The sequence below is a fragment of the Ornithorhynchus anatinus genome, chromosome 6 (assembly GCF_004115215.2).
Source record: "Ornithorhynchus anatinus isolate Pmale09 chromosome 6, mOrnAna1.pri.v4, whole genome shotgun sequence".
Lineage (NCBI taxonomy): Eukaryota > Metazoa > Chordata > Mammalia > Monotremata > Ornithorhynchidae > Ornithorhynchus > Ornithorhynchus anatinus.
In genome coordinates, this window is record NC_041733.1 from 22895533 (window position 1) to 22917870 (window position 22338).

A 22338-nucleotide genomic window follows, 5' to 3' on the forward strand; every position below is an offset into this window, starting at 1 on the left:
ATGAGTTTACAATCTAGAGGGGAGAGAGAACAGGTATTGAAGCTCCACTTTACAAATGAGGAAACTGAGGTTCAGAGTAGTGAAGTGACTTGCCCAAAGTCATATCACGAGCAAGTGGAAGAGCCTGGATTAGAACCCAGGTTTCTGACTCCCAGGCCTTACTCTTTTGGACTTCACTGCTTCCTCAGGCCTGTGCTGCTTCATGAAATTGGGAATTTCCCTAAAATTTGGAAATTTGTGTTGAAGGGATGAAAATAAAGTAATGACAGCTGTTCATTTGGAAACATAATCAGGAGGACTAATTCTCTGGAGAAGACATTAAAGTTAGGAAAAGGCCGGGGAAAACGTGGAAAAGGCAGACCATCAGCTAGATGGATAGAGACCATAACAGAAGAACCATTAGGTTACAGATTATGGCAGAAGACAGGACATTCTGGAGAAAATATATCCCTAAAGCCACTGTGAATCGGAAATGACTCGACGGAACTTGATAATAAATTTTTATTAGCATTTTTTCTCCTGGGCAAAGTGCAGTGAATGGGTTATTTACTACTTAATATTCTTTCACTCAGCTAATTTTGAATTTCCAGAGCCAGTGTCCTTCTATGACTTCCTCTCAAAGGGACTCTGAAGACAGAGGTGTCAGAAGCACTTTCTATATTGAAGGGGCTCTATCGTAGGTGCTCTTATATATTTCCCCAGGATTGGGCTGTCCTCCATAGAAAAGGTTAATTCCCGTGATGCCAGTCCCCTGGGCAGAGCTCAGTGGAAAGAGCCGGGGCTTGGGAGTCAGAGGTCATGGGTTCTAATCCCAGCTCCGCCACTTGCCAGCTGGGTGACTTTGGGCAAGTCACTTAATTTCTCTGTGCCTCAGTTACCTCATCTGTAAAATGGGGATTAAAACTGTGAGCCCCACGTGGGACAACCTGCTCACCTTGTCCCTCAGCGCTTAGAACAGTGCTTTGCAGATAGTAAGCACTTAACAAATGCCACCATTTATTTGTATTTTTTGGGGAAGATGTTCAGTACTGAGAGCTGCTATTAAGAGACTGGGCAGAAGTGGAACTTGGCAACTGCTATTACTTCCACCTCCCTCTTCCCCACGAAAATATAGGTTATCTTGGTGGGGGTGGCAGGGGGAGCGGGCAGCAAGCAGCTAACTGCAGGGATAGTGTGACCCCACTCAGGTGACCCTTCAACAGAACTCCAGTGTCTAATATGGCATTTCAACAGATGTTATGCACAACATTAATTCATTTAACATGCCTGAAAGCAGCCAGATGGACTTAAAAAATAGTTTAATTGCAAAAGACAAATACTGTGTGACCTTGGGCAAGTCACTTAACTTCTCTATCAGTTGTCCTGTTCTCCCTCTTCTTAGACTAAGAACCCCATGTGGGACAGGGACTACGTCCTACCTGATTCACTTGTATCTACCCCAGGGCTTAGTGTTTCACTCATAGTAAGCATTTAACAAATACCTTAAAAAAGACAAAGATTAAATTACCAGTGGATAAAGGGATAGAGCTAGAGCGGGGACCCTTCAGTTACCTCATTTAGTCTGCATTTATATTTAGTCAGCATTATGAACATATTAAAGTCAGATGTAAACAGCTTGTTACAGGATGTCATTTTTCAACGCCAGCAGAGAAACAAAAATGCACACTAAAAGAGTAAGCGAAGACACAGAAATAGGAAAAGTCGGAAAATAATTCCATCTGACATTTGAGGAAATGAAACACAGATACCAAGGAGAAACACTGAGAGCCAGATTGTCAAGAAAAACTGAAGAATTCTAGCCCAGTACAACCTCGGTGAAAGATTGTGTTGCAGTAGGACATCAGGGATAGTTTAGGGTGCAGGGAGAGAAGGAATAAAAAAGATTGTCTCAGTGTTTCCTGGTAAGAAACACTTGCCCACCAGGATATTATTTAGAGGTAAACTTGGTTAATCGGTAGAGCTTTCACCTACGGACTCAAGTTACTTCGGGTTCCAGAGGCCTCGAGCAAATGGCTGAGATAATTCTCAGACTAAGGACTATTAACCTGAATGAGCAACTTGGTTTTTAGTCCTTTAAAATGGACTCTAATCTTGCCATTGCAAATTTGTAAACTGGAGAGCATTGCTCAATTCCAAAGTTCAAAACTCACATAGTGATAACTTCTTCCGGTGTCTTTCATCACCACCAGACAGGCATTCTTCACTTGCTTAATCAATCAAATGACATTTAAACACAGTCGCCCACGCGGGGTATAAATCATGAATTAGATAAGGGAAGCCTGAACCTTTGACTACTTTTACTCCTTGAAAAAAGAATTGGAGAAGGGAGCCAGTCCCAGGAGCTCTGGGTCAAAGGAGTCAATTTTGTGTTCTGGACAGGGTCTAATAAGTCCTCTAGGAGGCCAGAGATCCAGGAAGAGGTGGAGAGGTGCTTCCGACCATACCAATTATCCGTGTAATATGCTGGCCACCATAAAAGGGGATGTGGGAGTAATTCTGCTTGCCAACTTTCTGAGCCTGGAGAGAGAAAAGGAAACATCTGTAAAGGCCTTTGTACTTGGAGACTGAGGAAAAAAATGGATAGTGTAGATTCAAGATTATTGGGATTGATTGCTTCACTAATTTATTCATTCAGTTGTATTTATTGAGCGCTTACTGTGTGCAGAGCACTCAACTAAGTGCTTGGAAGGTACAATACAGCAATAAAGAGAGACAATCGCTGCCCACAATGGGCTCACAGTCTAGAGAGGGGAAGACAGACATCAATACAAGCAAACAGGCATCAATATAAATGAGTAGAATTATAGAAGTATACATACATACATAATGAGATTGAATAGCACCATCCGTTATTAATTTTCTATTTTCTTTTAGTTTTTTAATGGTGTTTTTTGAGCGTTTACTATGCATTGAACACTGTTCTAAGCACTAGGATAGGCACACACGAATTAAGTTGGAAACAGTGCCTGTCCTGGCTGGGGCTCACAAGTCCAAGTAACTCTTCCTTAGAAACAGACACAGTTCTATCCTTAGGTGCCAACCTGGCATTTTGAGTGTGGAGGTGAAAAGAGGGTCTTTGGGGAGAGCAGAGAGAGAGGGCAGGCTGCAAAGAGTGAATGGGCCAGAAAGCTTCCAGTGGGATCTTTTCAACCCTGATTGTAAGTTCTCAGATCTGTCAGAGACCGGGATGGGCAAGCCTGGGTGTCCAGTTCAAAAGCTGTGGGAGCCACGCCCCTGTGGATGGGCACCTATAGTTTCTAAGCCTACTCAATTTAGGGCTTGGCTTGAGCCTCTTCTGGTTCACCCTGGCCCAAGGCCATAGAATCTAGCATAAACCTGAGGGCAGGCATGGACTGGGCCCAAACAGGCTTGGACTTGGCACCCCTAGAGCACCCATATCAAGTCAGGTTGTTGTCATGCCCATGTGGTGGTTTCCCTTGTGTGGTTTTCCCTGGGCTCCAGGGACTTGTAGTTCGAGCACCCCGCAGAGGTACCCTTACCTAGTAGTGAGACCCGGACCCGCTTCTCTTCCCCTCCAATCTGGTGTGGGGCTGGGGCTGAGTTGAATCAGCCCTAGAATTACAATCTGGGGAGGTCTGAACCTGACTGGACTTTGATGCCAGGAGCTGGAACCCACCTGGGTGGGGCCTGGGCAGGCTGGGTCCAGAAATCTAGCCTGTGCAAGGCTACAGGGTGAGGTAGAAACACTGGCAGAACTGGAAATGTTGACAACACAGTGCATGTAGGCAGAAGCATTGTGTATTCACAGTGCAGCACTGAAATCAGCGAAGAGAAAAACTCCTTTTTTCTCTACACGAGTCCGTTCATAACTAGACGGGGAGAATCCACTGTGATCTGGAACAAAAATTCAGAGGATTCATTGAGTGGCCGAGGGTATGAAAATTGATTGTGCTGAAAGCTCAAGCAACCAAAATGAGAACTGTGCATGGTAAAATTGCATGATGTAATGGATAAAGCATGGGGCTGGGAGTCAGAAGCTCTGTTACTTGTCTGCTCTGTGTCCTTGGGCAAGTCACTCCCCTTCTCTGTGCCTCAGTTACCTCATCTGTAAAAGGGGGATTGAGACTGTGAGCTCAGTGACTTTGTCCAATTTGATTTGCTTATATCCACCCTGGTGCTTATAACAGTGCCTGGCACATGGTAAGTGCTTTACAAATACCATTATTATTAGTATTAGTAGTAGTAATAATAAAAACTGTAACTCTAAATTAATGAAGAAACCACTGGCACAAAGTTTGGGCATAGGACCACCTAGGACTTTACCATGCAGGTATTTGTTCTTTTGGTGTTATGGAAGGAGTTATGTAAGAAGCAATATACTACTCTTATGTAAGTTGATGAAATCATGAACACAGTCTCGTAAGAGAGGCTATGTGGATGAGGGTAAGACATGACTTGGGATATGAATAAGTCCATACGCACTTCCTGCAAGTAGGTTTCAGGGCAGTCAGAATTTCCTTTTACTTTGACATGTCCATGCATCACCCTTTTGCTAACGAGTAACAGAGGAATTGTATGAAGTGATTTTTTATATATTGATGGGAATGTTTTGGATACATAGATCTGACACACTTGTGTTTGTTTTGAAACTGCTTTAAGAGTTCAACTTGAATTCTTACTGTATTTGCCTTTGCCCATTTCTGTAATTCAGCTTTCCACAGAGCTTTATTACTTTAGCTCTGTTTTGGGGTGTCAGATGAAATAACGCTGTTTATTTCTTTTCTCTCCTCAACTCAGGAATGCAGTATAAATGCTTATCGTGAAACAACAGTGGCCCTCAATGAAAAAGTTTGTATCCAAGTGAGATCTCAGTGTAACTGTAATCAAAGTGAGAGTTCCAGTGAATTGGTAAAATCCTGCACTCCAACCCCAAGAGGTAAAGTCCTCAGGACCTTTTTCCTATTTCTTACCTCGGCATGAATCCACCAGATCCAAATTTCAATCTTCGTTGATTTGGAAAGGCTTTGTTATCCTAGCTGCTTTTGCAGGGAAAATTGAATTCAAGTGGAGAAATAAATCCAACCCAAGTTTAAAAGTCAGTCTCAGTGCTTCTTAAATATTGCTTCAGGAGGAATCTTAAAAATTGGTGACTTTTCAGAAAGGAAATGTTGACTTGCATATTGATGGACAGTTGCATTGACAGCTGGGAGTACCTTTTTGGGATCAGCCTAGAGGTCTTCTGGTCAAAAGTCAAAACAGGCAATATTAAAAGCTCTTTGTTTTCCTCTTCAACCTTTAGCCAGGGACTGGCCTAATAATGATAATAGTGATATTTGTTAAACGCTTACTATGTGCCAAGCAATGTACTAAGCACAGGGGTAGAGATTGTCCCACATCGGGTTTACAGTATAAGTAAGAGGGAGGACAAGTATTTACTTAATTCCCATTTTATAGGGACTATAAATTCAATTCAATAACCCTTGAGAGTCACAACTTTCACCACTCAAACCACAACTCAAAACCACAAACCCAGACCAACACCATCACATTTCAAATGTTTGAAATTGCATAATTTTTTTTCCCCTGTAAAAATGACTGTCTGCTTCCTCCCTCCCATTCCCCAGATTGGATTCCTGTAGGGGATATTTATCCAGTGACAGAGAGGAGTTGATAGGAAGGACACCCAGCTGCCAAGTTACACCATGTCCTAACCCATTCCCTCCCTGTGCCTTATGTGCCATTAGACATATTCATGTCTGTCTGCCTCTCTAGACTGTAAGCTCGTTATGGGCAGGGAACATGTCTGCTAATTCTGTTGTAATGTCCTCTCCCAAGGGATTAATGCAGTGCTCTGTGCATGGTAAGTGTTGGATAAATTCCATTGATTGGTTGCCCACGTCTAATCTCACTGATCCACAATGACCTATTCCTCTCCAGAAGTTCCCCTCAGTGGAACTTGTATGGCTTCCTGAGCAGAGAAAGCTCTAGGTCTGCTCTTCCCTCACTGCTACACCTTCCTTTTACCCTCATCATTCCCCTGCCATGGTTCCCGACGCCCCATATTCCCCAGCGTGCTAGCCTCATCCTTCTGAGAAATCAGTGCAAGTAGCCTCTGGGTGGGTCCCAGAAGGAAAGGATGTTCCGATTTTCAAGGCTTGCCCTTCTGCAGCTCTGATTACAGAGGAGAAGGTTCTGAGAAGGTTCTTAGGCCATTTTCTTTGGAAAGTCCCCCCAGGCTAGTGGAAAAGGCAGCAAGGAAATGATTGGTAGAATAAACCACCATATGTGGAGGTCAGTTCTAGTTTTGTACCAGAAGAGGTACAGGGGTGTTGAAAATCTGCAGGGCCTGAGTCATTTCCCCCAGACTCTTCTCGATTTAATAGTCGAGAGTGGAGAGGTTGGGAAGATGCCTTGGTTGCTCAAACCCTGCTCCAGGGGACCCTGATTTCAGGAGAAAATCTCTAATAGTAACCAGAGAATTTAAGTTGAGATTAATGTCTCAATGCATTTGTTTTACAACTCTGGATGCTTGTTTTTCAGCATAGTATTCAATCAGTCATAGTGATCATGAGAATCAATCATGAGAAGCAGCATGGCTTAGTGGATAGAGAACGGGCTTGGGAGTCACAGGTTGTGGGTTCTAATCCTGGCTCTGCCTCTTGTCAGCTATGTGACTTTGGGCAAGTCACTTAACTTCTCTGGGCCTCAGTTACCTCATCTGTAAAATGGGGATTGACTGTGAGCCCCATATGGGACCACCTGATTACCTTGTATCTACCCCAGTGCTTAGAACAGTGCTTGGCACATAGTAAGCACTTAAATACCATCATCATTATTATTATTATTATTCCTTGAGCACTTGGTCTCTGCAGAGCACTATTCTTAGTGCTTGGGAAAGGACAATAAAGTGATCCCTGATGATCCCTGTCCTCAAGGAACTTAGAATGTAGCAGAGGAAGGAGACTGACACTAAAATAAAGAAAAAGAACAAGAAGGGGCAACAATCCTGGATAAAGATATGCACATAAATGTCATGGGGAGTGGGTGGGATCAATCATATTTACTAAATACTTACTGGGTACAGAGCACTGTACTAAGAACTTGGGTGAGTACAATAATGGATTTGGTAAACATGTTCCCTGCCCATAAGAAGCTTACAGTCTAGAAGGAAGCTGGGTAAAGACAGGTGCATAGGTAATGCAGTAGGGAGGAAAATCAGTTGGAAAACTGTAAAGTTAATCAGGGAAGGCTTCCTGGAGGAGATATGATTTTAAAGTAGGGCTTTGAAGATGGGAAGAACATCCAGCAAAGAGGGAGGGAGTTCAAAGGAGGAGGTGGGGCGTGAGCAAGGAGGTCGATGGCGAGAGAGAGAAAAAGAGAGAGATGAGATTTTTTGAGTTAATGTGGAACTCTGCAGATTACTTCAGGTGGAGATGAGACTCTCATGTAAGAATCAAGAGAAACCTCCAAACCTGCCCTTGATTTGTATCACTAGGCGATCCAGAAACGGCAGTGAGGGATTTGCACTGCATTTGGCAGAGCTTGAAGTCCATGAACTGCTCTTGGCTGCCTGGAAGGAGAGCACCACCAGACGCGGACTACACTCTGCACTACTGGTAGGTTTCCCAGCCCGGTTTCCTGAGAAAGGACCGCTCAGGATCATGTCCTGAACAGCCTGGCCTCTGGCTTCTAAAAGCCCCAAACCCACAGGACAGGCTACTCAGCTCTGCCCCTATAGGAGACCTGCTTCCCTCAAGTTGGCAGAGTGGATCTGCCCCTGAGCTCACCAATGAAAATAATAATAATAATAGAGATATTTACACAAGATAAGCAGGTTAGACCACTTCTCTTCACACAGAAGAGCGTAGCTCAAGTTTTAGCCCCTTCCCTGCCTTCTCCAAAAATTTTTGAGGGGGCCACCCACTGATCAGAAGAGAGGAAGGGCCTGTTTAAATTTGTTTTGACAAATTTTAAAAACAACACTGGCCGCTGAGTGAAGGAGTCCTCTCAGACTGTTTCTTGTAGAGGATGCCTTCTTTTCCATCTTCCTTCCAAAGGGGCCCATGATTGGAGAATAGAGGCAGGATTAAGAGGAAAGCACCAAGATCAGGTTTGTTCTTGGAAGCAGGCCAGGCAAACTCCCATTATTCCCAGCCCCTGAAAGGAGCTTCTGAGACAGGGAACAGTGTGCAGGAGACGGATGGAGAAGGGTAGGAACACTCTGCACTGTGTCCCTCAAGTTGGGTAGCTAAGAAAAGAGAGGAGCTTGTTGTCCAATCACCACTGAGCATTCCCAGAGCACTGATGCCCTTCCCGTCTCTTCCCCCCCAAACCCCAATGGTCCTGAAAAAGTACAGACCAATCAATCAATGGTATTTATTAAACACTTACCAGGTACAGAGCACTGTACTAAACACCTGGGAAAATAGACGGTAAGCTTGTCCTCTAGACTGGGAATGTGTCTGTTTATTGTTATATTGTACTCTCCCAAGCGCTTAAGACAGTGCTCTGCACACAGTAAGCACTCAATAGATATGACTGACTGAGAGTACTGTGTAATAGAGTACTAGAACTTAGACTCTAGAGTCCAGTGTGGGGACCACTGAGCAATGATAGCCTGAATTCTTGCTGGAGGGAAAGTCATTCCAACCCCAACCCACCTATTGGTTCACCCAATCCTCTGTGTTTATTGGACATTTTGATTTCATTGGTCTGGATCCAAAGCTCTTTGAGGAGTCTCTAAATAGCATCTTTGTTTTTTACCGTGCCCTATGAATGTGGTTTGTTTCTCTAGAGTGGCAGCAAAATATGAGACCCCTAATATAAATTAAATGGGAAATACCTGGAGTCCTTCCAGCACTTAATGGTGACCCCTAGCTGTAAGCATTGGGAAAGGGAAGCAAAATCTCATTCTCCAGCCCTAATAACCCAGTTTAACCTTTCTTCATGAAAACAACTTTCAAGCCTGCAATTGATAAGCAAGGGAAAGTCATTTTTAGCAGTATGTGAATAGAAGGTATTTCCCCCCCTTCTCCATTTCTTGGATTATTCAGTACAAAATGTAATGTCCTCTGTTCCTTGCCTTAGATGAAAACCTTCCAGGCCTGTCTGGTCTGAAAAATGCTTAATGAAATATTTTCAGCTGTCTAATATCAAACAGAATGCTTAGAGCTGCTCATAGCAGGAACTCTGCTTTTTCTTTCCTGGCAGGCTTTTATGGCCAAGTCAAAGGTCAGAAGGAGGAGATAAACAGATTAATTTCTCTCTTTGAGAGATGAGAACACTTTCGCCTTTGAGGCGTTCCCTATCCTTTCCAGGGTGCAAGAATCACATTTGGGTCACTCTGGTCTTTCCTCTCTCCCCTTTTGCCACTCACTAGATTACTATTGCTATTATTGTTATCAGGGTTGGCCTTCTGCCTATGTTAGCCAAGATGGGAGATTTGGCAGGGCACAATCCCAGAAGCAGAGGCTTTCCTAAGCTTTTATTCTTTTCTGTTTTTACATTCAGGAATTAATTATTTCAAAGGCGGGGCTAATGTAGCCTTTTGCCACATGTAATTACTGAATTAATAATGATAATACTGTCAATTAAAATGGGCAGTTTCCTCTCCAAACTCCTTAAACTGCTTCCACTTTCTCCTCCAATTCTCTCCTTGACTCCCTCCAATCTGGCTTCTACCCCTTTCATTCCACAGAAACTGCCCTCGCAAAGATCACCAATTATCTCCTTCTAGCCAAATCCAACAGTCTTTACTCCATCCTAAGCCTCCTTGACCTCTCAACTGCCTTCAACACTGCCCATCCCCTTCTCCTGGAAACATTATCTAATCTTGGCTTCACTGATGCTATCCTTTCCTTGTTTTCCTCATCTCTCTAGCTGCTCTTTCTCTGTCTCATTTGCAGACTCTTCCTCTGCCTCCTGTCCAATATCAGTGGGAGTCCCTCAAGGCTCAGTTATTAATTATTATGTTACTTGTTTAGCACTTACTTTGAGCCAAACACTGTTCTAAGTGCTGGGTTAGATACTAGTTAATCAGTTCTGGCTCCCCTTCTATTTTCTGTCTACATCTACTGTCATAGAGAAATTCTCTCCCATGGCATCAACTACGATCTTTTTGTAGATGATTCCCACGTCTGTACTGCAGCCCTGATCTTTCTACCCTCTGTAGTCTCGTATTTCCTCCTGCCTTCAGAACATCTCCATGGATAGCCAGCCAATATCTCAAACATAACATGTCCAAAACAGAACTCCTCATCTTCCCCCATAAACCCTGTCCTCCCCGTGACTCTCCCATCACTAAAGACTGCACCACCATCCTCGGCATCATCCTCAACTCATCTCTTTCTTTCAGCCCACATATTCAATCTGTCACCAAATTCTATGGGTTCTGTCTTAACAAAATTGCTAAAATCTGCCCTATCCTCTCTATCTAAATTGCTACTATGGTGATCGAAGCACTTATCCTAACCTGTCTTGACTTCAGCATTAGCCTCCTTGCTGATAACCCTACTCTCCTGTCTCTCCTCACTCCAATCCATATTTCTCTCTGCTACCTGGATCATTTTTCTGAAAATCCATTCAGTCCATGTCTCCCCATTCCTCTAGAGCCTCCAGTGGTTGTCCATCCACTCCCACATCAAACAGAAACCCCTTACCATTGGCTTTAAAATACACAATCACCTTGCCCCCTTCTATCTTACCTTGCTGATTCCCTATTACTAACCAGCCTGCTCACTTTGCTCCTCTAATATAAGCCTACTTACTGTATCTCTAGCTCATCTATCTTGCTGCTGAGTCTTCTCCCATATCCTGCCTTTGGCCTGGCATTCCCTCCCCCTCCATATCTGACAGACCGCCACTCTCCCCACCTTCAGATATTTATTAAAATCACATCTCCCCCGAAGAGTCCTTCCCTAAGTAAATCCTCATTTCCCCTACTCCCTTTCCCTTCTGCTTTTGCTCTTGTACTTGAATTTATATCCTTAATTCACCACCTCCTTCAGGCCCTTGGCACTTATATACATATCTGTAATTAATTTTCATATCTGCCTCCCCTTCTAGCCTGTAAGCTTCTTAAAGGCAGGGAACATATCTACCAACTCTGTGCTATTGTATTCTCCCAAGCCTTTAGTACAGTGCTCTGCACCCAGTAAGCACTCAATAAATACGATTGATTAAATTGGGTGACCATCCATTCCTCATTGAGTTTTGGGGTGCAGTTTTTCCATTTAGGTTTAGACTGCCCCCACTCAGTCCTGCTGTTGGTTCAGTGGAAAGAGCACTGCTCTGGAAATCAGGAGATCTGGCTTCTAGCCCAGATTCTACCTGCTGGGCCTGAACCGTCAGTAGTAAAGGTTTCTGAAAGACATTCCGGGGTCTGGACAGGCCTAGCAGGGATTTGGCAAATGGCTGGCCAGGAAAGGCCGCAATGGCCTGCTGGGTCACTGCGCTGTGGCCAAGGGTCGCCATATGCCGAGGTCACTTTGGCTGTAAAATGTTGGGTTCCGTGCTTCAGTTCCCTTTGCTTGCACTTTGCAGTGTGTGCACCCCTGCTCGTCTACTTGCTCCTTGCACTCACCAGTGGGAACACAACTGACAGAGAGGAAAGAGTGCTACCACTCTAATTAATTCCTCCTAGGTGGTTCTCGGTCCTGAGCTCAGGCTCCTCTGTCATTCCAAAGGGAAGACCCCATTCCCCCCACTCATCAGGCTGGGAAAATGCCCAAATTGCCCAATCTTCCGACAATCCGGGAGGAAGGAATTTTGCAGCTGGATTAGGCAAGATGTGACTGATTGGGCAGGAATGGGATCCCAGGCCCACAGAAGCAGCGTGGCTCAGTGGAAAGAGCACGGGCTTTGGAGTCAGGGCTCATGAGTTCGAATCCCAGCTCTGCCACTTGTCGGCTGTGTGACTGTGGGCAAGTCACTTAACTTCTCTGTGCCTCAGTTCCCTCATCTGTAAAATGGGGATTAAGACTGTGAGCCCCACGTGGGACAACCTGATTCCCCTTTGTCTACCCCAGCGCTTAGAACAGTGCTCGGCACATAGTAAGCGCTTAACAAATACCAACATTATTATTATTATGTGTTTTGCCTGTGTTAACACTGGTTGCTGGTGACTCACGATTTTGGCTCTCCCGGGCTTGGTGGTTAGCTCCTGCAGATGACATGCCTGGGAATCAGGATTAAAATCTCAAATTAAACCACACAGGTGCTTGTTTTCCTGTTTTTACACCCAATGGGCTAACCACATCCCAGAACTATTAGTTCTGATATGGAGGTTTTAAAATACCAAGATCCTGCTAGAGGCGAGTGGACTCAAATACCTTGGTTTTAACTTTCGGCTGTTTTAGCCAAATGAGGTGATTTTAAAAAGCTCAAACAAAGCTGTTTTCTGTTTTCTTTCCTGTAGGTATTCTGGCCTGGAAGTAAATCACCAATGTACGGACCTCTCTGTGAGAGGAGAGCTCATTGCTTGCAGTTTCGCGTATTCCCCTAATCAAAGTGGAGAGGTCCAGATCATGGTCAGTGACAGTTCCGGGAAGGTGAGGCCCTTCTATCAGGTGATCTCTTCATCTTCCTTCGGTAAGCTTCTCCGAGGTTGTATGTTCATTGATGAGTGTTATTTGACAGTGGGAGACTAAATTTTTCTTAAGTCTGTTGGGTAAAAAGGGATGATTTTCATGGATTTTTCCAAAAAACACCAGTCATTTTTCCAACACTTAGGAAATTGATTTTTAAAACATGATTCCTATATTAAAAGTTGAAATAAATCTGAAGGACTTTATCCTGCCCTAATCCTCCCCGACCTCTCAGTTGACTTTAGCTCCCATGTAGAAATACACTGACCCAGTTCTCTTCTAGTTCTCCCGTTATCCCACTAGACTATAAGCTTCTGGTAAGCACTATAAGTAAATATGATTGGCTTCTACTAACATCTCCATGCTGATGACTCCCAAACATTCCTCCCTACCTCTGTCTTCTTTTTTTATTATTATTATTGTTATTGTTTATGGTACTTAAGTACTTACTATGTGACAAGCACTGGACTAAGCCCTAGGGTAAGGTAGATACAAGATAATTAGATTGGACTCAGTCCCTTTCCTACATGAGGCTCACAATCTAAGTAGGAGGGAGTAAGGTTTAATTTCCATTTTACAGATGAGGAAACAGAAGCAAAGAGAAGTGACTTGCCCTAGGTCACACAATAGATAAGTGACAGATCTGGGATTCAAACCCAGGTCCTCTGCATCCAGTCCCATATTCTTACCATAGAGAAGCAGCATGGCTTAGTGGAAAGAGCCCGGGCTTGGGAGACAGAGGTCAGAGGTCATGGGTTTGACTCCCGGCTCTGCCTCTTGTCAGCTGTGTGACTGTGGGCAAGTCCCTTAACTTCTCGGTGCCTCAATTACCTCATCTGTAAAATGGGGATTAACTGTGAACCTCACGTGAGACAACCTAATTACCCTGTATCTCCCCCAGTGCTTAGAACAGTGCTCTGCACATAGTAAGTGCTTAACAAATACCAACATTATTTCCTACTGAGAGCTCACCTCCTCCAAGAGGCCTTCCCAGACTGAGCTTCCCCTTTTCCCTCTGCTCCCTCTGCCTCTCTGCCCCCCTCTTCACCTCCCCTCAGCTAAGCCCCCTTTCCCCACTTTCCCTCTGCTCCTCCACCTCTCCCTTCCCCTCAGCACTGTGCTCATTTGCTCATTTGTATATATTTTTATTACCCTATTTATTTTGTTAATGAGGTATACATCTCGATTCTACTTATTGCTATTGTTTTTGTCTTTCTGTCTCCCCTGATTAAACTGTAAGCCCGTCCATGGGCAGGGATTGTCTCTATCTGTTGCCGCATTGTACATTCCAAATGCTTAGTACAGTGCTCTGCTCATAGTAAGTGCTCAATAAATACTATTGAATGAATGAATGAATGAATGACCACTGAACCCTGCTGCTTCCGTCCTTCTCAATAATCTTGCATTTCCTCCTGCTTCGTGGGACATCTCTCTGTAAGCTCATAATCTTTCTCTTACGGAGCCAGCATCAACTGATGCATCTGTAATGGCAAACTTCCTTCTCCTCTAGTCAAAGGATTCTGGACTGGCCAAAATGGTTAGTGGTGGAGACATTGTGTCTTTCCCCACTGTCTCACTTGAGACTCATCAAGCAGTGTTGCCTAGTGGAAAGAGTGCAGACTTAGGAGTCAGAGGAGCTGGGTTCTAATCCCAGCTCTGCCACATGCCTACTGTGTGACCTTGGGCAAATCACTTAACTTCTCTGTGCCTCAGTTACCTCATCTGTAAAATGGGATTCAATGTCTGTTCTCCTTCCTACTTAGGTTGTGAGCCCTGTGTTGGACAGGGACTCTGCCTGACCCAATTTTCTTATATCTTCCTCAGTGCTTAGAACAATGCACTTAACAAATATTATTATTATTACTATTTGTGCTGCTGGTGAGGAATTAAATAGAGAAATGCACATAGATTGTAAACTTGTTGAGGACTGGGAATGTGTCTGCTGATTCTGTTGTATTGTACTCTCCCAAGTGCATAGTACAGTGCTCTGCACATAGAAAGCACTCGATAAATTCCATTGATTGATTGATATCTGATGGTGCTGCATCCATCAGCAACACCAGTAATGGATCTGAGATATAGTGCCTACAAGTGTAAGTTGTAATCTACAAATCCATATCTCCTTTTCAGTGAAACCTGATCCTCCACTGATTACAAATCTCTCAAAAGCCAATGATTCAGTATATGTGGAATGGGTGGATCCAGTACATTTTCCCAGAGGTTGCTTAGAATACCAAGTAGAGACCAAAGACAGCCTGTCCAGGGAATGGAAACACCGAAAGGTAAGTTGCCTTATGTGCTGCATTTTACTTAACTACTTTTCTTCTTAAGTTTAGGTTTTTCTTTCTTCATAAATGAATACAATCCATTAAAGTCAGCACCCGGTTTTGCAGATCATTTCAATACTGTGTAATCATTTCTGGTTGGCAATGAGATTTTTACGGCTTTGTTTTTAAGTGTGTGGACGGGCATCAGTCCAGAATCCAAACATTCAGCTTTTCCCTGGAGTTTTTAGCAATTAAATCCAAGGTCCAGCAAAAGTGGGTTTAAAACATTTTAAAAAGGCAAGATTAGAACATATCCAGTGATATGGGTAATTTCTGAAACTAATACCTGCTATTTGAGGAAATGATCAAAATTTAACCTGGTGAAATCCCACCCTGATTTAAGTGAATTTCTAAATTTCAGAGAGTGATATATGAAATGTGAGTTTAATTTGAAATGATATGGAAATGAGTCTTGCCTTGTTTCCCAAAAGCTGTTATTTCCCTTTCCTTGTATTTAGTTGCTTTTAGCAGTAACTCTGGCTGGCCTTAGATACTGTACAAACCAGTTGGAAAAATATTAACTATTTCCAGGGATTAATGAGATTCGTAAATAAGCAGTAATCCAGGCGTACCATGCTGTCAGTTTTCCGAGTGCATCATTTGTTATTACTAATAATAATAATAATAATGATTGTGGCATTTGTTAAGTGCTTTCTGTGTACCAAGTACTTTACTAAGTGCTGGCGTAGATACAAGCAAATCGGGTTGTACATAATCCCTGTCTCACATGGAGTTTACAATCTTAAACCTCATTTTACAGATGAGGTAACTGAGGCACAGAGAAGTGAAGTGACTTGCCCATGGTCACACAGCAGACAAGTGGAGGAGCTGGGATTAGAACCCAGGTCCTTCTGACTCCCCAGCCCGTGCTCTACCCACTAGGCTATACTTTTTTTCTCATTTATCTTATTCTTCATTGATGATGGAGGAAGTGATTTTCTTATATAGCTACATTAATTTCCCTTATTCCTTGGACAACTCTACTAGGGAAAGTTAGCTGAAAGAAAACAAAACCCTGTATTATATTCCGGAGGTGTTTTCTCTTCCTGATCTTTGGCATTTTCTGTTGTAGTATCTCTTTCATTTCCAGAGTTTACTACTTATAGACACTTAGAAAGCATTGATAGCAGCTATAATTGACACCAAACAAATTCAGAAAAATATCTTTATTTTTCAGTGTAAAAGTATGGGTGAACCTGCCTCTACTTATAGGATCTAATGGGAAATTTGAATTTTCTACAAGTTTTCCTTTAGAAGTTGCACTTTTCAGAAACTGGTAGTGAGGCATGTCTGCACTTTTCAAGAATATGTTGGGCTACCACCTCAAAAATTTGAAAAAGACTGAAGTTAAAAAATCCTTCTGGGTTTTTTAAGAGGGGAGAATAGGAAAGTTAGAGGAGAGACTCCTGGAGAGAGAACCAGATGGTAATGACACTCTCCAGGAGGAAAAGCAGGCATCATTCCAAATGGCCCTGTTGAACACTTTGTACTTACATTACTGTAGAATAAGGGAAATAGTTCCCCATGAACTGTCTCTTTTCCTTTTTTCACTGCAGATTAAAAAAAAAAAATTTCCATTGACGCCACTGAATCCTCATGTCCATTTTCCCTTTTCTCTGAGTCCCTTCACCACTGTGTCAGGAGAAATTTTAATTGATTGAGTGCACTAACAGGCATTGGACTGGGCTACACAGTGTGCTGCATTGAAAAATCAATGTTTTTGCGGGAAAGGCAGAGAAGAGCAGCCTCCAGTGGCCCTGGGCAACTGATCATTCCACCCAATGGAGAAAGTGGCCCTGAGTAAAACACACACAGTTCTGCTATCAAAATATGGTTTTGTGCTCCGGAACATCTTCATATTATGAGGTGGAAATCATAGAGTCAGTCGAAAGTGTGTGTTAGGGCATAGGCCCAAAGATGCCCCCATGATGGACTTTTTTACACAAATTCCTATATTGTTGTTAATTATACTTTTATAATAACATTCAGTTAGTACTATTTTAATGCGTCAAATTCAGCTCAGTAACTTGCAAAATCACAAAGCACCCCAAATTATGGCACAATTCAGCGGGACTGTGGTGGCTCCATAAGTCTAGTGGCTTGAGGCTGGGAAAGTCCCCAACCATCCCAGAGATTTTTTTTTCCCCCCTCCTTGACTCATCCCTTCTGAAAGAGGAATTCTCTGTTTGAATATTAATTAACTGGGCAACACCTGGCAATCAACTTTAATCTTCCTGAGAGCCCAACAGCCTGCTATAGGAAGTGGGACAGAAAGGGGAAAAAAAGCCTGGAAACCTTGGATGAACAGTTTTGTGCTGGTTTTATTTTGGGGTGACAGTTAAAATATTTATTGAGCTCCTCCTATATGCACTAAGCCCTTGAGAGAGTACAATATGGTTAGTAGACTTGATGCTTGCCCTCAAGGATTGTATGGTCTAGCAGGGGAGAAACACTAAAATAAGTTACAGCGTGGAGGAAGTAAGAGTATAAATATATGTCCATAAGGGCTACTGGGAGTGGAGGGGAGGGGGCGAAGAGGTGGAAGTGAGTACCCAGGGTTGAGGTATTGAGTGTTGAAGTGGCTGATGGGAGAATCTAGAGTGGAAAAAAGAAAGATTGATCAGGGAAGGCCTTTTGGATGAGATGTGATTTCAGAAGAGCTTTGAAGATGGGAAGAACAGCAGTCTGTAGTATGTGAAGTGGGAGGGAGTTCCATGCAGGGCAGAGGGTGTGAATGAGGTACAGCAAGCAGGTAAACTCAAAATATGTAACTGAAGGGTGGAGTGGGAGAAAATAATGGATTAGTAAAAGGGAGCAAGCTTTTGAGGAAGGAGAAATATGGACTGGAAAGGGGAGAGTCTGGAGGCAGGGAGATAACAGTGAGCTGATGGAGTTCTCAAGTCGGGATAGGACAAGTGCCTGGACCACAAATGTGGCTGTTTGGGTGAAGAGGAAGGGGTAGATTCATGAAATGTTGTGTGAAGAACTGTCGGGATTTGGTGACAGGACTGAATATGGAGGTTGAATTAAAGAATCAAAGATAAAACCAAGGGTTTAAAAGATGGGGAGGACAGTGAGTTTGATGGAGAGGAAAGAGCCTCTCTGTAGAGCCTGTAGATGTTGTGAAGGAAGAACTGACAGGATTTGACCGCAGTTTGAATATGGGGGTTGAAAGAGAGGGAGGATCCAGGATAATGCCCAAGGGCTTGAAAGATGGGGAGGTTTTTAAATGTGTGGGGAGGAGAGGGTTTGGATGAGAAGATAAGAGGATTTCAGTTGGGGCATGTTAAGCTTGAAGTGTTGGCAGTGAGTCCATATTGAGATATTCTGGAGGTAGGAGGAGATGCATGATTGCCAAAAAGAAGTGAGGTCAGGTTGGGAGAGGTAGATTTAGGAATCATCTGTGTAGAGGTGCTAGTTGAAGCTGTAGAAGCAGATGAACTCCCCAAGGGAATGAATGTGAACAGTGCTTGGCACGTAGTAATTGCTTAACAAATACCATCAGCAGCAGCAGCATGTAGAGTGAGAAAGAGGAACCAGAACAGAGCCTGGGGAGGAGGGGGGCGCCCACTATTAGAGGACAGGAGATTGAGGAAGAACCAGCAGAAGAGATTGGAAGAAGACTGTCAGAGTGGAAAGGGAAGAACCAGGTGAGAACTGCATCAGAAAGACCAAGGTTTGGGAGTATTTCTGGGAGAAAATGACCTCCTTGGGCCAGGATCTCCAAAAATCCCCTCCACTTTGCAGTTGCACCCCACTACCTTGAGCGCTAACTACAGCCCTGGTCAATTCTCACCTGACCCTCTCTTCATCAGCAGCCCTTCCCTTCAGTCTGTCCTGAAAGCATTCATTCATTCAATAAATATGATTGAATGAATGAATGAAAGGAACTAGTCTGCTCCATCCACTGCTCACCATGTCATCTCCCTATTTCCCTCCTTCTCCGGCTCCTTCAAATGCTGTTAGAGAGTCTGCCATCCCTTTACGCAGTGGGACCATAGTCCTTCATCTCATGCATGGGGAAAATTCTACTTGCTTAACATGTTGACTGTATGGAATTCCTCTGGTGGGTCACAGTCCCCTAATGATTTAGCATCAAAATTTCTGTCTGGAAGCCAGTGGGTTAAAAATAGCTCATTTCCTAGCTGATTCAAAATGGACGTGAACACATCCCAGCAAACTTAAAGTTAAAATTGAATCATTGTTTTAGGTTAAGTATTTCCAAAATGTTGTTTACACATCTGAGCTACTGATGTAAATCCAAGTGACCTTGGATCTCCTTTAGCAGTTGTTCAACAGCTGCTTTCTCCTCCATACCAAATTTACATCTCCTCCCCTGTTCTCTCCTCCTCCCTCCAGGCTCATATCTCCTCCTGTCTTCAGGACATCTCCATATGGATGTCTGCCCGCCACCTAAAACTCAACTGTACTAAGCATTTGGAATGTATATTTGGCAACAGATAGAGACAATCCCTGCCCAACAATGGGCTCACAGTCTAAATCGGGGAGACAGACAACAAAATAGAACAAGTAGTCTGGAGTCAATATCATCAAGATAAATAGAATCATAGATATATGCACATCATTAACAAAAGAGAGTAGTTTTTGACTGAGCTCCTTATCTTCCTTCCCAAACCCTGTCCTCTCCCTGACTTCCCTGTCACTGTGGATGGCACTACTATCCTTCCCGTCTCACTAGCCCGCAAACTTGGTGTCATCCTTGACTCTGCTCTTTCATTCACCCCACACATCCAATCCGTCACCAAATTCTGCCGATCTCACATTCACAGTATCGCCAAGATCCGCCCTTTCCTGTCCATCCAAACTGCTACCTTGCTGGTACAAGCTCTCATAATATCCCGACTGGATTATTGCATCAGCCTCTTCTCTGATCTCCCATCCTCCTGTCTCTCCCCGCTCCAGTCTATTCTTCATTCCGCTGCCTGGATCATATTTCTACAGAAATGCTCTGGGCATTTCACTCCCCTCCTCAAAAACCTCCAGGGGGTGCCTATCAACCTTCCCATAAACAAAAACTCTTCACACTTGGCTTTAAAGCTCTCCATCACCTAGCCCCCTCCTACCTCACCTCCCTTGTCTCCTCCTACAGCCCACGCTGTACACTCTGCTCCTCTACCACTAACCTCCTCAAGGTCCCGCATTCGCTCCTGTCCCACCGTCGACCCCTGGCCCACATCCTACCACTGACCTGGAATGCCCTGCCTCCTCACATCCGCCAAACTAACTCTCTTCCCCTCTTCAAAGCCCTACTGAGAGCTCACCTTCTTCAGGAGGCCTTCCCCGACTGAACCCTCCCTTTCCCTCTGCTCCTCCTCCCCTCCCCATTCCCCCTACTCCCTCTTTCTGCTCTTCCCCCTTCCCCTCCCCACAGCACTTGTGCATATTTGTATATATTATTTACTACTCTATTTTGTTAATGATGTGTGTATATCTATGATTCTATTTATCTTGATGATATTGACTCCAGATTGTTTTGTTTTGTTGTCTGTCTCCCCCGTTTAGACTGTGAGCCCATTGTTGGGCAGGGATTGTCTCTATCTGTTGCCGAATTGTACATTCCAAGTGCTTAGTACAGTGCTCTGCACATACTAAGCACTCAATAAATACAATTGAACGAATGAATGCTTTCTTTGTGTAGTCCCAGTTTCTAGCTTTGCTCATTAGCATCTTGTTATGAGTGGGGAATGTCACAGTTTTTTGTTGTGTTGTACTTTCCCAAGCTCTTAGTATTGTGCTCTGCACACAATAAGCGCTTAACAAATGAATGAATGAATGGTTCTTGGTAAGCTTCATAGAGGGAGAGAAGTCGGCCCAAATCAGTGGGGCAGTAAATTCTGGCCATGGGATGTGGAGTGGAGGGAGAGAGCAGGCCTAGAGTGGGCCAGCCCTGTGACCTGATATAGGGGTTCTGCTGTGCCTTATTTCCATCAGTTCCCCAAGGCTCCTGACTCAGTGGCTTTTCATGCAGGCTGGCAGTTGGCTGGGGCCTTAGAGAGATTGGGCCAGAGTCAGGCAGAGCAAGCTGACCTCTGGGCCCCAGTTTGGAGATTGCCTTCTGCCCACTTGAAGGTCAAGGAAAGAATGTGCCTTTCCATTTTTAAAGCAGGTTTTCACTGCCCTCAATAGCTTCTGGCAGGAACCATTGCCTGACAGTTCAGGAAATGTAGTTGTGTGTCGTTTGGTGCTTTAGTTGACTTGGCTTTGCAGAAAAATTAAACATCTGAGCAAAACAGTGGAGAAAACTCCGAGTCCTCAATTCTGACGCTTCATATTTATTTTGGAGAATGTAACGCTCATGGAGCTTGTCATTCTCTGTGTGGGTGAATGCATCCAAGCATCTTTGTCCGCTGCATCATAACTGTAGAGGGCCACTGTAAAATGCTTCTTACTGATTTTTTTCCTCTGGTGCCTGATTGAAAAGGTTTTCTACTCCCTGCTTGTCACCTTGTGCCCTGCCCGCTTTTATATACTCCCCCAAATAACTTTGGAGTGACTTTTAAACAGGTTCAGAAGGCTTATTTGTGACAGAATTCAACCCCCGCAAACTGTTTTGAGACTAAGCATATGCACACTATAACCACTTGATAATTGGTGATTAGAGAGAAAAGGTGTTTCTGCCTTTTGAGTCAAATGGGTCCATCCTGTAGGACATAGTGATGTTTCCTTCTGCAGAAATGTTGTCTTTACTGCTCCAAATCTAGGTGCAAGTCTTGGGGGTGACTGAGTCCCTTCAAAAGACCATACTTTATTCTGACGTCCTTGTTCAGGGACCTCTGGCTTGTACCATATGGCCCAGTTACAATAACCTCTTTCTTCCACCTTGGTTCCTTTCTCTATACCCTTGACGCCTTTGGCGTAGGAATTAGACAAATGTGTCATTGTTCCCATGAATCACCACCAGCCTCAATTTGTGTCCAGCATGATGCCATAAACCCTCACCCCCACAGCACTTAGTTACATATCCATAATATATTTACATTAATGTCTGTCTCTCCCTCTAGATTGTAAGCTCTTTTTGGGCAGGGAACTGGTATACCAACTCTGCTGTAATGTACTCTCTCAAGTGCTTAGTACAGTGCTCTGCTCATGGTAAGTGCTCAGTAAATACCATTGATTGGTTGATTGAGACAAAAAAGGCATCAGTCAGGTGCGCAGAGCAGAGAACGTGCCATTTCTATTTGGGGCTCAATGAATCAGGGAATTCCAAGTGTCCTGGATTGCCTAAGAGTGTAAGTCATTTTGATGTTAGATGTTCAAATTCTTGTCAGATTTACTTTTCCCAAAGTTTGTGTTTTCGAATCAATCAATCATTAGGATTTAATTGAAACCAACCGTGGGAAGACCGCCTGTACTGTGCTTGGGAGAATACAATAGAGTTGGAATACATGATCCCTGTACTCATGGATTTTAAAATCCAGCTGAGCAGAAAGATACAAATGATTGCA

At 43.8% G+C, this 22338-nt stretch overlaps 1 protein-coding gene across 1 annotated transcript in view; it reads left to right on the forward strand.

Moving 5' to 3' along the window:
• The window catches only part of IL13RA1 (interleukin 13 receptor subunit alpha 1), a 40330-nt gene that overhangs the window by 5432 nt on the left and 12560 nt on the right, over positions 1-22338 (forward strand). The window contains exons 3-6 of the mRNA XM_029067616.2: positions 4759-4897; positions 7457-7577; positions 12377-12549; positions 14676-14827. Of these exons, the coding sequence (XP_028923449.1) occupies positions 4759-4897; positions 7457-7577; positions 12377-12549; positions 14676-14827 (585 nt within the window). The remainder of the gene's footprint in view (positions 1-4758; positions 4898-7456; positions 7578-12376; positions 12550-14675; positions 14828-22338) is intronic.